General features: G+C 34.6%; 2 protein-coding genes across 8 annotated transcripts in view; both read left to right on the forward strand.

Moving 5' to 3' along the window:
* Positions 1-16,442, forward strand: part of LOC147846065 (uncharacterized) — a 700,063-nt gene that overhangs the window by 221,447 nt on the left and 462,174 nt on the right. The gene's annotated exons all lie outside the window — the stretch shown is intronic.
* On the forward strand, positions 1,450-15,598 carry zmp:0000001048. Of its 7 annotated transcripts, none has more exons than XR_015481315.1 (8): positions 1,450-1,561; positions 2,549-2,653; positions 3,063-3,224; positions 9,479-9,658; positions 9,743-9,836; positions 12,340-12,523; positions 12,614-12,989; positions 13,919-15,598. XR_015481315.1 is itself a non-coding variant. In XM_087245233.1 (7 exons), exons 2-7 carry the CDS (start codon positions 2,557-2,559, stop codon positions 12,827-12,829), a joined length of 933 nt encoding a protein of 310 aa, XP_087101359.1. In that variant the 5' UTR covers positions 1,450-1,561; positions 2,549-2,556; the 3' UTR covers positions 12,830-13,874. The 7 variants fall into 7 exon arrangements, 4 of the variants coding, with proteins under 4 accessions (XP_087101359.1, XP_087101358.1, XP_087101361.1 ...); XR_015481314.1 differs by having other exon boundaries at positions 1,450-1,557; XM_087245233.1 differs by lacking the exon at positions 13,919-15,598 and having other exon boundaries at positions 12,614-13,874.

Below are 16,442 nucleotides of genomic sequence, written 5' to 3' on the forward strand. Positions count from 1 at the left end.
TTTTATGTTGAAGTCCCTGTTTTCCAATTAACAAAACCAAATAAAACATTTTCCCACAGTAAGGAAAAGTCTTAATTAATGTTCTTAATTATAAAAAGGGAAAAGTCTTTCCAACGCAAATTAGAGTATCTGCATTGCCAGAATAAGTAAACTAGAGACTCTGGGTGTTGCTTACAAAGGAAACAGTTAGTATTGGTATCTGTTTTGTATTTTACTACAAACGTATCGACTGAATATGTACGAAGGAGGTCTGACTCTTGTTTCAGAGAGTTTGATGTCCTTCCTTGTGTCATTTTAATTTTGTATGGCACTATGGTAGAAACTCCAAAATAATCTAATAAAATCCAGTTTGCATTGTCATTATTGCATGTTTGTTTATAGCCTAGCCCTGAACCAACAATTTACATAAATTGTAAATAATAATAGTTGTCTTATTAACATTTAAAATGTTATATTACTTATGAATTTTAAAATATATACAAAAATTATTCATTCATTCATTATTCATTTTCTTCTGGCTTAGTCCTTTTCTTAATCAGGGGTGGCCACAGCAGAATAAACCAAAATGAATGCCTACCAAATTTAATGAATTCGACAATTCTTCTTTATTATGTATAATTATATAATTATATATAGCCTGACAACATTATTATCATTATCATCATCACCATTATCATTAACAACAATATGAAAAACATTAATAATAATAATAATAATAATAATAATAATAATAATAATAATAATAATAATAATTATTATTATTATATTATTATTGGTATTATTATTATCATTATTATTACTAAAAAATAACACAAATGCCCATCATGCAAATTTTCTTATAATGTTTATAAATATTCAAATTATGTAAATAAAGAAAATAATATAATTTTACATTTAGTTTTTTGTTTAGTTTATTGTTTATTATTATTATTATTATTATTATTATTATTATTATTATTACTACTACTACTATTATTATTATGTCAGCTTTGCTATGCTGTCAGTGAATTCAAATCTTTTGAGCACAAACACCCATCATAATGCATCATTTTGTAGCATTGAAGCAATATTTTATAAAATGTTCATATTTTTTAATTAATTATTCATCCCAAATTAAATTATAGGATTAATCATTTGTTTTTACCTTAATATTAAATAAATTAAAAATATTATTTTAAATATTATTATTGGTTGATTATTAAAATATAATAATAATAATAACAACAACATAATACCAACAACAACAACAATAAAAAAATAAAATAATAATAATAATAATAATAATAATAATAATAATAATAATAATAATAATAATAATAATTATTATTATTATTATTGTTATTATTTTTATTATGTCAGATATGCTGTACAGCCAAATAAAGACTTCAACTCCCAGGGTTCTCGGTCTGAGGAGCAACGTAAGCTCTGCAACATGATTTGTTTTCTATCAGAGGCGCTCGAGCAGAGCAGAACAGGTGTCTGTGGGCGACAGGAGCAGCTCTGTCAGCGGGACACGGGTCTGTACCTGCTAACAAACAGACGGTTTACTCGCATTCAGTAAGTGCGTGTCCCAGAACACTCCAAACTGGTTTCCTCACCACTAAGCTTTTGTATCTCTGTTTTGCTTTGCACGCGGTGAAAATAACTGTCAGAGATGTTTTGAATGCTTAACATTACAACGTGTCAACAAAATGAAAAATAGCACTTGTCATGCGGTTTTACATTTGAAATTGCGTTAAACCCTTATTAAACTGAGTTAAAAGCGCGCACATGAGGTGCGCTCTCTTGCTGAGATAATCTGATTAGGATTTAATTTGTAGTCCAGAAACGTGTAGTGTGTGTTCTGTAGAGCTATGCATTTTAAATGTTCACCGTATAAAATGTGACCTTCCTCATTTAAACGTTACAGTGACTATAACTGTAATACAGTTTGCCTTATTTTACGGCCATATAAAATTAAGCACTTTGTTATTGAAGTAGAAGTTTAGCAACCATGATTTTGTGTGTGTAGAGTTTGGTGTGTGTGTGTGTGTGTGTATTAGGGTTAGTTGTGCATTGTGTGTGTGTGTATTAGGGTTAGTTATGTGTTGTGTGTGTGTGTTAGGGTTTGTGTGTATTGATTACCATTTGTATAATTACAGATTTACAACAAATAACAGTTGAATTATGGCTAATATAGCAGGATTATGTTTAATGTGTGGTTAGACTACACTGAAAAAAAAATTAATTGGAATTTACTTAATATTTTTAGGGTGAGTGGTAGAAAACAATTCATTTGGACTTTAAGTTGAAGTTCAAATTAAGTTGAACATTGATAACTTTAATTTGTTTAAGTTCAGCCCATATAAAATATTTTGCAACTACTTACCTTAAAAACATTGAGTAAATTCAATGAATAATTGTTTTAATGTACAACATTGTTTTAAATTGTAAAACCATGGTTAATTTTTAAGCTTAGCACTGCTGTTTCAATTAATCATGTTACCGTATGTTTAATATTTGTATTGGCATATGAATTCTTACCAAAGGATATCAATTTAACTTTCAGCTGAAGTTATGGGGACAAGGAAAGTTCTGGTGACAGGTTGCTCCTCTGGAATTGGGTTGGCGGTGGCTGTCCGTCTGGCCAAAGATGAATTAAGGCGCTTCAAGGGTAACTAATAGTATTGAATAATGAATGTTTGTCATTATTTTATGTGTCAGGTTAGGTATTGTAATTTTATTACATCCACTTATTCAAAACCTCATTAATTTAATAAACCAATCAAATAGATGTAACAGTGCATTTAGGCATGTAGACATGATCTGCTGATAATCTTTTAAAATGTCTTAATGGAACAGGATTTTTTTCTTACATTTTTAATGATTTTGGGCAAAAGAGAAAAATCCTTAATGGATTTTCCTAAATGAGTTAAACATCATTTAGCAAATATTTGAAAAAGAAAAAAAATCACACAAGGGCTAATACTTTTGACTTCAACTTTATATGCATTACTAAATGATAATAATAATTACATACTGTAATAATGTTATTTTAAGTGTTGTTATTGATTGTGAGTTAGTTGTGGCCACCATGAGGGATCTGGACAGGAGAGAAGCCCTGGAGAGAGCAGCTGGAGAAACGCTTAACAGATCTCTGGAGATCCGGCAGCTCGACGCCACCTGTGAGGACTCCATCAGAGACTGTGTGAACAGCCTGCCAGATCGACAGGTGGATGTGTTAGGTGAAACTGATCGTTTTGAACATACGTGTTTATCTGAAAAACAATGCTTATGTCAGATATGCTTTGAAAATGTGCATTGCGTGCTGAAACATCTGTCTTTAATTTGGTTCTTTTAACCCGGCCAATGCCAGTTTAGCTAATTATATTTCAGCGCCCCAGTTTCTCTTGGTGGAAAACCACATATTTCATTCAGTCAGTCAGGAAGACACTCAAAGCATGCATTCATGAACAAAATGAGACCTCTAGTGGACAGTAGCAGACTCCAAAATGAGACGCAGATTTAGAGTTCCAGATAAAGTTTTTAGTCAGTAAATACTACAAATATTACGAGCGTAAACATTAGGTGAGCAGGTTACATTGTAACCCTGTGTCCTAACAACACGCTAAGTAACGAGGTTTGCAGTGATAAACAATTGGGCTGTTTGCACCAGATGAAACGGACAGAAAATTAAATGCAGCCATTCAGAAGCACAAAATAGTGCACTTACTGCATTCCAACAAAATGGTAAAGTTTATAATCTAAATAATACATATTAAACCTCAAGCATTATTAAATGTACATGCTAAATCGCTGTGTTGGTTTTAGTCACAGTACTAATTGTCAATTTTTTATTTTATTTTCAAGATCTGAGGTGAACTATTTGCTGCTGGTTTCATATGGCAATAAATGTCATGTAAAACGGCATTCAAACTCACATTATTAGCATTTAACACTCAATTATGCACATGAGGTGTACCTGAGCTGATCATTTTCATAGGTTTCTGTTGTTCAGCTGCAAATAATGCAAACCATTTTTTATATATAAATTTCAGGTGTTATTTAGAACAAAAACACCTTTAAAATGGAAAACATTTCTACTATCGGGTGGCGTTGCTTTTATTTAGAACACAATTTAAATCAACCTTTAGGCTTGATAGTCAGACTCGCTGTTGGTTGTCAATCTGACAACCCGCACTTGCATTTGTTTTGATCAAGAAATGCAATACCTAGTTCAACCAATGGGTCTTAAACTTACATGCTGCTACAGGTTTGAAACTTTATTTTGATAAAATATAGAGATTACCCAGGAGGATTTCGTATTTCCCCAGTTGAATCACTTCTGGCCATTGAGAAGCAGGTCAAATGTATCACACGGCGTGTCTATAACATCCTTTGTAATATTAAAACTGAGAATCTTGACTCACGTAAGTGTAAATGGGTAGCTCATCTGAATAGTGTAATTGACAATGATTCCTAGCTGGATCTGTGTAGCAACCCCCTTGGTGTGTAAGTCTCAAATTCTGCCTGGGAAAGACAATTTAAAATTTTACATATACTGTTTATTACACCTGAGGTTAGACATAAAATGAATCCAGGTCTGTCTGAGCTGTGTGTGAAATGTAAATTAGACATTGGAAATTTCATCATTGTATGTGGAGTTATCCTTATATACAGCAGTTTTGGGACTAGACTACAGCTCGACGCCATCTTTAAATGTACATTTCGACTGGGACCAAAGAATTGCTTAGTGGGCCTCAATGATGATAAACTTTATAATCTTTGGAACAGGGACCTACTACATATTTTGATTTACTTTGCTTGGAAATGTAACCTTGTAAAGTGAATTAATGAAGAACCACCCTGTTCAAATCAATGGCTGCTTGCAGTCTGCATCATAATTTCACTTGAGGCTTTCTCCACAGCTATGAAGAACAAATCTTTTCTATTTTATCGGACCTGGGACTCTCTGTTTATCTAAGAACCTCTTAAGTCTTTAAGACTAAAAGTTGTCTGTTAAACTCAGCCTGGACAAAAGAAATGTAATATGCCTTTTTGTAATGTAATATTGTATTTTTTTGTCATTATTATTTTTATTATTATTAGTGTTATTATCATTTACTTGTTGTTTATTTGATTACAATTTAATTTTTTAACTATTATTTTTATTTTATTTTTAATTTTTTCATGTGGGGGTCAGAACTCACATTACATGTATGATAGATTCTATCTTTCTACTCATTGTAATTTTCTGACATCTTTTTGCACTAAAAATGTAAAAAATATATTTGGAAAAAATACAACTTATCAGTAAAAAGAAAACTCACTTATTGCACTTTTAAAGGTACAATAGGGGATTAATGTGGAAGGTGTAGGACCAAGAAAAGTTTGTCCGTTCAAAATGTTTGGTCCAAACAATATGATTGAATATCCTATTTGCCTGTTAAAGTTTTTTAATTTTATAATACAGGCCAGTAGCCAGGCTGGTGAAAAGGGGTGTTTCTTTTTGCAGTCATTCACCTCATTCTTTAATTTAATTAGTTTAAATAGGTTGCATTTTAGTAACATTTTAAGCATTAGTTTTTTGGTGGATAAGCTGGTTGACTTGTCATCATAACTACACTTTGATGGACCAAAAACATTTTTTTAAAGATTTAAAATGAAGAAATATGAGAATAATACTTAATTTTAATTACAAATTTACATCATATGTCATTAGAAAAAAATAGGAATCTGTTAAAGTTTTAAATTAAAAACTAGCATATCGTGATTTAAATATTCATTCATTTTCTTGTCAGCTTAATCCCTTTATTAATCCGGAATGAACCGCCAACTTATCCAGCAAGTTTTTATGCAGCAGATGTCATTCCAAGCACAACCCATCTCTGGGAAACATCCGCACACACATTCACACACACACTCATACACTACGGACAATTTAGCCAACCCAATTCACCTGTACTGCACCCGGAGGAAACCCACGCGAAGGCAGGGAGAACATGCAAACTCCACACAGAAACGCCAACTGAGCCGAGGTTCGATCCAGCGACCTTCTTGCTGTGAGGCGACAGCACTACCTACTGCGCAACTGCCTAGCCCGTGATATAAATATCATTAATTAAAATAACAAACTGGCCAGCACATTCAGTTTTCCTCAGTCACTGAAGCGACAGCCAACAAAGCATTATGCTTGGTGTTAAAGCCTTCTTCGATTGTTTATTTTCACAACTTATGATGACATAGCAGTCAAAATAGGACAAATGAGCTCATGTATGGGACAAATTTTGGACCTTTGTCAGTGAGGGGTGGGTCTTTCAAAACAACCAAACACCCCCTGCATACAAGCCTGTATTATCACATACAATTCAGACAGAGCTTTAGAAAGAGAATAACAGCAAGCATTAAGAAACAACCTTCTTTTTAAAGTTGGGTATTGTAATTACTGTACTAAAATATTTTTCTCTCTAGTGAATGTAATGTGATGTATTGTAGTGATGTTATCTAGTGTGTGTTCATGCGTTCAGGATTAGTGGCTTTGGATGATGAATTTCTGTAAAATGTGAAATGGGTCATAACAGAAATTGATTCTAGTAGACATTAGACTATTTGTGTAATCACTTGTAGCACCATTCTTACAATTTAGAGTATGAAATATGTACTTGACAGCCTATTTTCACAAGATTTAGAGTTTGTGGTTCCTAATTACGGACTTTAACTATTTTAAAGTATTAAATCAGATTAATATTGTATGCATCTCTTTAATGCTGCACTCTGTATATGACACCCTCCAGTCACCATCTCATTTGCACATGTGGGGGTTGAGAGACGACCCATACTCCAAGCTATGTGGCAAAAAGGTCAGGGTGTAAAACGACTTTAACCCAGGGTTGACATAGGTGGCGTCATGACAAGGAGCTCTTGATCCTTGCTGATTCAATTGAGCAGGAGAGGCGCAAGACGAAGCATGGCAGTATAGATAAGGAAACCATCAGTTTTATCAAGAAGGGGGCAAGGCCTGGAGCTTGCAGCTTGGGCAGTAGCTAATTCATGCTGGCTACAAGCCACAGGTGATTGGCAATTGAGAGTTGATGTTGGAAGAAAACAGCAGTTCCCAAAAGTGATTCATACAGCTCTTCGTCCAGATATTGTCTTGTGGCCAGACAAAGACTATAAATGATTTGAATAGAGCTGACTGTGAGGGTTGTGAAGAGGCTCGTGAGAGGAAGGCCTTAAAGTACACACCATTAATTCAGGAGTGGAAAAACAAAGGTTGGCAGGCATGGCTGTTTTCTGTGGAGGTAGGGTGTAGAGGCTTTCCTGCAAAGTCAGAATGGCGACTGATGACAGCTTTAGGCATGGAGGAGAAAAGCAAGAAACATGCTGCTCGCAGGATGGGACAAGAAGCAGAACAAGCTTCATACTGGCTATGGAGTAAGAGAGAGGAGAAGAGCTGGAAGCCATGAGTAGATGGGCAGTGGCTTGGCTACCACTGCCGACCCTCCAGCTGGAGAGTGTTGTGGTAAGGGTCGAAAAACTCAGGGAAGGTTGAAAACCACCTGATGACATCTACTTGTGGCAGAAAGCTATGGTTACATAATAGAGTAACCGAAGGAAGCAGCAAAAAGGTGTATGTCGCAATGTAATATAATATAAATAGATAATAAAATAGTACAAGATAATAGTGTACTAATTATATATTTTCACACTTGTGTCAAATTTACCTTGGGATGCTTAAGCACTGTTTTAGAGACATCATTTTTTTTTCTTATGTCATTTTAAGTTTATATGATTCCCTTTTATCTGCAACCAAACAGATCAGGATAACATTGATTTGTGCTTAATTGAATTTAACCCTCAACAAAAGACATTTTCCAAAATATCTTCATGTTTGACAAAGACACATAAATGATTGAAATTGCATGGAAGTGTGAAAAATGTTTCGTCCCCATTTTTGGTTGAACTGTACTTTTAAACGTATGTATTTTGAATATTCTTTGACATCGTGTTTGATTGTTGTGTATCTAGGAACCTCTAAGTCTCTTAAGTTGTCTGTTAAACTCAGCCTGGACAAAATAAATGTAAAATGCCTTTTTGCAATGTTATATTGTTTTTTTTTTTGTCATTATTATTTTTATTATTATTAGTGTTATTATTATTTACTTGCTGTTTATTTAATTACAATTTAATTTTATTTACTATTATTTTTATTTTATTTTTATTTGTCATGTGGGGGTTAGAACTCACATTACATGTATGATAGATACTATCTTTCTACTTAATGTCATTTTCTGACATGTTTTTGCACTAAAAATAAAAATATATATATATATATTTGGAAAAAAAAAACTTATCAATAAAAAAACTCACATATTGCACTTTTAAAGGTACAATAGGGGATTGATGTGGAAGGTCTAGGACCAAGAAAAGTTTGTCCGTTCAAAATGTTTGGTCCAAACAATATGATTGGATATCCTATTTGCCTGTCAACGTTTTTAAATATTGTGGCAGAAACATATGATTCTCTTTTATCTGCAACCAAACAGACCAGGATAAAATTTATTTGTGCTCAATTGAATTAAACCCTCATTAAAAGACATTTTTCAAAATATCTTCATTCATGTTCGACAAAGACACATAAATGATTGAAATTGCATGGAAGTGTGAAAAATGTTTCCTCCCCATTTTTGGTTGAACTGTACTTTTAAACGTATGTATTTTGAATATTCTCTGACATCGTGTTTGATTGTTTTGTATCTAGGAACCTCTAAGTCTCTAAGACTAAAAGTTGTCTGTTAAACTCAGCCTGGACAAAAGAAATGTAATATGCCTTTTTGCAATGTTATATTGTTTTTTTTTGTCATTATTATTTTTATTATTATTAGTGTTATTATTATTTACTTGTTGTTTATTTAATTACAATTAAATTTTATTTACTATTATTTTTATTTTATTTTTCATTTTTTCCTGTGGGGTACAGAACTCAAATTACATGTATGATAGATACTATCTTTCTACTTAATGTCATTTTCTGACATGTTTTTGCACTAAAAATGTAAAAAAATATATATATTTGGAAAAAATATAACTTATCAGTAAAAAGAAAACTCACTTATTGCACTTTTAAAGGTACAATAGGGGATTGATGTGGAAGGTGTAGGACCAAGAAAAGTTTGTCCGTTCAAAATGTTTGGTCCAAACAATATGATTGGATATCCTATTTGCCTGTCAGTTTTTAAATATTGTGGCAGAAATATATGATTCCCTTTTATCTGCAACCAAACAGACCAGGATAAAATTTATTTGTGCTCAATTGAATTAAACCCTCATTAAAAGACATTTTTTTTTAAATATCTTCATTCATGTTCGGCAAAGACACATAAATGATTGAAATTGCATGGAAGTGTGAAAAATGTTTCCTCCTCATTTTTGGTTGAACTGTACTTTTAAACGTATGTATTTTGAATATTTTCTGACATCGTGTTTGATTGTTTTGTAGTGAATAATGCCGGCGTGGGTATGATTGGTCCTTTGGAGTGCCAGAGTATGAGCTCAATGCAGGATCTCTTCAATACGAATTTCTTTGGTCTGGTGAGACTGGTCAAAGAGCTGCTGCCCCAAATGAAGAAGCGTCAGAGTGGACACATCATAGTGATGAGCAGCGTTCTGGGCATACAGGGTAAAAAAAAACAAAAAACACAGCTAATTTATTATAAGCCGCAAAAAATAGTTGAATACTGAAAGTTTTTCCTTCCCCATGCAGGGCTACTCTTCAATGATTTGTATGCTGCTTCCAAATTTGCTGTAGAAGGATTTTGTGAGAGTCTTGCTGTACAAGCTATGAAGTTCAATGTCAAGTGAGTTCATAATACATATAAATAATTCACTGATTTAAAGGGATGGTTCACGCAAAAATAAAAATTATTTTACAATTTACACACCCTTTACTTATTTAAAATCTACTTTGTTGGTTCGGTCGTCCTTCCGTCTGTCCGTTTGTTCGTTCACTTTCTTTCAGCTTAGTACCTTATTTAGAATTCACCAAGCAGAATGAACCACCAACTATTCTGGCATGTTTAACTACCGAGCCACAATGCCAACCAAACCATTTCAAAGTTTGCTTTTCTGTTGACCCTAAAAGACAATATTCTGAATTGTTTTTCCTACTATGGAAGTCAATGGGTGACAGATCAGCAAGCATTATTTAAAATAAGAAAGAAAGAAAGAAAGAAAGAAAGAAAGAAAGAAAGAAAGAAAGAAAGAAAGAAAGAAAGAAAACTCAAAAGGTATAAAACCACTGGAGGGAGAATAAATTATGAGGTAATGTAAATTTTTGTGTGAAGTATCCCTTTAAGTGCTGGCTTATCATTTGACATCACACTTCAGCCTGGGTTACTGTTATTCTAAACCATGCATTTAACCACATTTCACTCTTATTTCCATCTCTTATGTACAATAAAAGTGTAAACTTAATGATATTTTAGATTAGATTGTTTAAAGCATATTCAATTAAATTCAATTAATCTTTATTGCTATTGCTTCATTCATCTTTATTGTAAGCTTTATTGCTTACAATGTAGATTGTGGCAAAACAGCTTAACATAGAAGTTCTAGTAAATTGAAACTGTCAGTCCAGTTTTTAGAGTTGAAGTTCAGTTTAGTTCAGTTCAGTGTAGTTTAATTTTCACTGTTGAAAGTCCAAACACTGATGAGCAAACCCATCGATGCGCAGCTCCACAAGTCCCAAAACCAAGCAAGCAATAGATCTTGATAGAAGTATTATTAAACATTTCAGTTCTAAAAAAGGTGAATATTCTGACTGTTTGTTCTTGTGTCAGTTTTAACAGGGTTAAGAATCGTTATAATCAAGTATATTTAATTCATATAGAGGAAATTCTTCATCCAAATAATATTTTCAATTTTATTTGAAATCTATTGATGTCTGTACTAACATAAACAAACATTTTGTGTAATCCCTCTTATTTTGGCAAAATAATTAATAACAAATAATAATAAATAAATAAAGAACATTTTTTCAGATTATTCTCATAACTTTTGACCTCAACTGTAGTGTATGTATGATTTGACAGTTTGTTTTGATAAAAATTTGTTTTTTAAATCTAAACAGTTACATCTACATGAACACTTGGCTGTGTGACTGCATGTTATTGTTTTAAATGATTTGGAATTAAACGTGTGTGTCAACGTATGTAACTCAGAATATAATTTTTTATTTAATAAAATACAATATTATACTGGTTAAAAATGCAAAATAAACATTTTTAACAAAACATATTTATTATTTTTTATTATTCAATCTTTTAATAAGGATATAAAAAAGATTTTAAAAAATAGTTTTGGCACAATGGCGCCCCCCCATGTGTGGCGCCCCTATGTGCCGTGTGTACTGCATACCCTCTTTTTGCACCCCTGTCAGTAGTGAAAGGTGACTTTATCTTGCACAGCTGGATGATGGACTAAAAAACTGTTGTTTGTATTGGTTAAAACTGGTTAGCTGAAGTCACGCCGAAGGGCGCAGTCAACAAAAGATTCTACTTGGTCTTAAAGCCTTTTTTGATGAGTTATTCACAATTTACGGTGGCATTGCAGTCAAAATAAGACATATGCTCTCCTGTATGGGACAAATTCTGGACCTTTGTCAGTGAAGACGTGGGTCTTTCAAACTTCGCAAACCCCCCTGGCTGCAGGTCTGTTTTAGGAATCTGTTTACATGATACAAATTACAGTAATAGTTTGCAATAAGGTTGTTTTAGTTAATGTATTTTCTAACATGAACAAACAGTGGGCAATAAATAGAATACTGTGTTTATTCATTCTTTGTTAACGTTTGTTAATGCATAAAGTTGTTGAATGTTAGTTTGTTAACTCGTTGTGCTTTTACTAATGTCAACAAGCTCAAATTTGGATTAATAATTGTTGAACTATTGTTAATAAATGCTGTACAAGTATTGTTCAGTATTAGTTCATATTAGAAAATTCTTTAACTAATGAAAAATGATAGTAAAGGGTGATAAATTACATTATATTATACAACATTTGGTTATAATGATGCTAGAATTTTAATTAAATAGGGTCTATGTTTTATTTAAACATCCCCCTCCACACCACCACACTCTCTCATGGCAACATATTATAGACTAAAAATTTAATTAGATTAAAACTACTATGTTTACAAAATGTACATCAATCTTATACCACTATTTGTAAATTTAGGGCTGGAGATTACTTTTGGGCAGTGTTAATGTTTCTTTAATATGCACTACAGTTTCATATTCTGTTATATATTCAAAACCATGCATGTGTTGAAATCGTGGCTTATATGCAGCACATCTCTTGCAGGATGACTTTAGTGGAGCCTGGCCCAGTTGTAACTGAGTTTGAGAGGAAAGTATATGAAGAGGCAGAGACGATGGATCTGTCTGAGACCGATGAGGAGACAGCTCAAATCTTCCGACAGATCTACCTGCCATATTCACGCAGAGTTTTTCATTCAATCGGACAGACGCCTGAGGAGGTTGCAGAGGTAGGAGTGCACTGCAAATGGGTTGTTTTTTTGGTCATTATGAGTCCCTATTTAAATAAGTGACATAAAACTGTCTTTTCTGTCTTACAGCAAACTACCCGGCTGATTTTGTCTAAGAATCCTCCATTTCGTCATCAGACCAATCGTTTGTACATGCCATTGACTGCCATGAAACATGCTGATCCAACCGGACGACTACCCATAGATGCGTTTTATAAAATGATCTTCCAGCATGACCGCATCTTCAGTGCTAGTCTAAATATTATGCGCATACTTAACAGAAAAATAGGTAAAAGTGCTGCCTAAAACACACTTTGGGCCCTATCATACACCTGGCGCAATTTGGCGCAAGGTGCGACGCAATTGTTGTTTGCTAGTTTCAGCTTGGCGCAATAGTCGTTTTGATGTTTTGCGCCAAGCTGTTCGAATAGCAAATGGATTTGCGCTCATATGTGCACCCATAGGCGTTCTTGGCAGGGTTCTGCCACTCTGGTCTTGTAAATTCTTGTTTTGGTGGCAGAGCTCGGACACTACCCATGTCTGGTCCTGTTTCTGTCTCTGTGTGTGCGCGCGCCGTCGTGGGTGTACGCAGAGTGTGCGCGCTCCCGCTTGATGCGGCCGCGCGCGCTCTGCGTCCTTCAGACGTGCGCGCTCTTGTACTCGTGTTTGTGTTTTCGTCTGTCAGCAGCGTGGTGTTTCATTCCCAGCGTCTCAGTCTTGTTGGTTTCGGTTTTGGTCGGCGCTGGGATGAAGCATGCACGCTGCGTGTATGAGCGCACGGTGAGTGTTTTCATTCATCGTGTGCTCGTGTCTTGAGTCTGTTGTCAAAGCACGTGGCTTGTTGTTTACATTGTGGTCACGGGCTTTTGTCATGTGCTTCAGTGTTGTGTTTGTCTTGTCATGAACATGCGCTTAATGAGTTCTCTCATTGGCTGCATGTTCTTGTCCTGTTTTATGTGAGCGCATGGCTAGTCTCGTCTCTGTCATGCGCTCTCCCGTCTATTGTCTGGTCCCACCCACCTTGTTATCCTGTTTGTAATTATTATTTTCACCTGTCCGCCTGTCTGTTAATTGGTTTGTCTTTCCTATTTATTCTCCTAGTGTGCAATGTTCTGTGCTGGTCCGTTGTTGATTGTTTCCTTTCCCTGTTGTATGAGGTCTGCTGATTCCGGTTCTACAACAGTGGTTTTGTGTTTTGCCTAGTTCTAGGCAAAACACAAGTTTTGTGTCTTGCCTAGTTCTAGACCAAGTCTAGTTTAGTATATAATATAATGTTGTGTTTTTCCCCACATGGGGAGATTTGAGTTTTGTTTTTGTTTTATTTTTTCAATAAAATCCTTCATTTCCTGCATTTGGGTCCTCGCCTCCTCTCCATCCACCCCCATACCGTGACAGTTCTGGTCTAAAAAGGAAGGCATTCTGAGGCACATTGCTGGCGTGTTGCTAATTTGAGAAACTATAATAGATTTTTCAAAAGACCAGAACAAAGCCGGTCTATTGTTGAGTACAGAGCGCGTTAGTTGTGCGCCTCGCTTACTGCTTAAAACACACATGATGTAGAGCAATACGCAAATATCTTTACATATGAAAAAGAATTAAAATATTAAGGATATATAGGATATAATAAAGATAGGATATGAATATAAAGGATTAAAATAGTACAAAACATATTATTTTCTAGCTTACATAAATATTAAAACCACCATAACAATTTGCTTTTGTATAATGTTATTATTATTAGCAGTATTATTTATTATATCCATATTTATATTTGTTTTATTAAAACAAGCTTAGGTTTGCCCACCTTTCAGGTCTCAGACCATATGGGGCACAGCATGTATAGTTGGATATAACTCAGTTTTTTGACCACACTTCGTTATTATTGTTCATTTATTCGTTTGCTGGAAATTAGAATTGAATTTAGAAACAGTTTTCAACCATTATTTGCGCTTAACAAACAAAATTCATTATTTATATGCTAATGGTTGTCTGTGTGTACAAGGTTTCCCTATCCACGAGAGCTAAAGTAAAAGTAGATAGTGGAGGCTTATCTCTCATTCTTGCGCTGCAGATGCAATTTTTAACTGTTTTATTGCTAGTGAAATGTTTTTCCACTTACAAAGTCGTCATGTAAATAGCAAATGGCTATGGCGCGACGCAACTGGCTCTTAAAGGGAATGGGAGATGACACTCTGATTGGTTTATTCTCAAAACGCACCTATAACTCATTAAGAAAATAAGCTTAACCCTGTTAGACCATGCGCAAGGGCACAAAGCGGATTTTTACTTCTTAAATTAGCAAAAGTGGATTCTGACACGCCCTGAAAGCGTTTGCGGCCTGCGGTTTGCACTTTGCACATGGATCGTCAAAATAGAGCCCTGAGAGTCTGATCAAAGAGATTTCACATTCATGAAGTCTTGTTAATGGCACCTATGGCATTTCAGGGTCACACTTGCCCCAAAAGAAGGTGTCATTTGTGATATTTAGCCAATTTAAATAACTTACTCCCAGGGCTGTTTTATGTCGAAGTTGATATTTAGCTGCACCATATTCGTGTTTCATAACATCTAGTTTTTATTAGGTGAGTTGTTAGCTCAGTGCTCAACCTACAATCTGAAGGACCAGGACATATACACATACACTATCGACAATTTAGCTTCACCTGTAGTGCATGTCTACAAATGTGGGAAACCAAAGCACCCAGGGGAAACCCAGGCAAACATGGAGAGAGCATGCAAACTCCACACTGAAGTGCCAACAGGCCCAGCCAGGGCTCAAACCAGCTATTCTTGCTGTGGGGTGACAGCGCTACCCATCATGTCCCTGTGTCGCCGCAATGTAAATAATTACAAATAAAAAAAGTCTGAATTTTTTTGTACAAACAGTTTCCAAATATCCACCTTGTGTACTTTTGCAAAGTGTGTTTTAAAGTTTTTTTTTTCTTTGCAGTGAGTATTTTATAATGTTATTCCATCACCATTTTTGAATGAATGAATGAACTGCCAATTACACTGGCATATGTTCTACGCAGAGGATGCTCCTCCAGCAGCAACCCAGCATTAAGAGTACACTAACTCATGAACCCGCAGTACTGGAAACATCCATACACTCTCTCATTCACACACACACACACACACACACACTCATACACTATGGCCAATTTAGTTTATTCAATTCACCTGTAGCTCATGTGTTTGGACTGTGGGGAAAACTGGAGCACCTATAGGCAGGGTGTGAATTATAGAGGGATTTGGGGGGGTCTGACCCCCCTAAATAAGTCTTAATCCCCCATGATGGACATCAAAACAAGATGGATGTGGGGTCTGCCCTTTAAAAAGTTAAGAAATGGTTTGCTCTGATCTGTATCTTTAATAATATTAATAATAAAAATAACTGATATGAATTTAACAGACCACCGCTATTATGGTTCATACCATTGTGAATGCATATTTTTGCCAAAAATAAAATGATTAAAAAAATATTAATTAATTGGTTTGAAACCGGCAAATCTAGAGCACCAACAGACAACAAGTGTTCACAAAACTTGTTTCTTTAAAAAAGGTGTTGTAGAACTTGATGCATAATTTGTATTTTATTATACTATGGCTGCCACAAACAAGTGAATTGTGAAATATAAAATATGTGCAGTCTTTCATGGTGATCTTTTAATAGGTGCAGGAAAGCAAACCTGTTACCATTTATTTAAAATCACAAATGTCATTAAGAACCACTCAACATAAACTAAAAAACTTGACCCCCCAATTGTCAATGTATAATTCGCACCCTGCCTAGAGGAAACCCACGCAAACACAGGAGAACATGTAAACACCACACAGAAAGGCTACTGGCCCAGCTGAAACTCGAACCAGTGACGTTTTTGCTTTGAGGTAACTGCACTAATTAAAAAAAAAAAAAAAA

The sequence above is a fragment of the Danio rerio genome, chromosome 3 (genome assembly GCF_052040795.2).
Source record: "Danio rerio strain M-AB ecotype USA chromosome 3, GRCz13ab, whole genome shotgun sequence".
Taxonomy (NCBI): Eukaryota; Metazoa; Chordata; class Actinopteri; order Cypriniformes; family Danionidae; genus Danio; species Danio rerio.

Coding starts and splice junctions, on each gene's coding strand:
- zmp:0000001048 (XM_087245233.1), top strand. CDS start 2,557: ATGGGGACAAGGAAAGTTCTGGTGACAGGTTGCTCCTCTGGAATTGGG. Junction 9,837..12,339: donor GCTATGAAGTTCAATGTCAA/GTGAGTTCATAA, acceptor CATCTCTTGCAG/GATGACTTTAGTGGAGCCTG. Junction 12,524..12,613: donor CGCCTGAGGAGGTTGCAGAG/GTAGGAGTGCAC, acceptor TCTGTCTTACAG/CAAACTACCCGGCTGATTTT.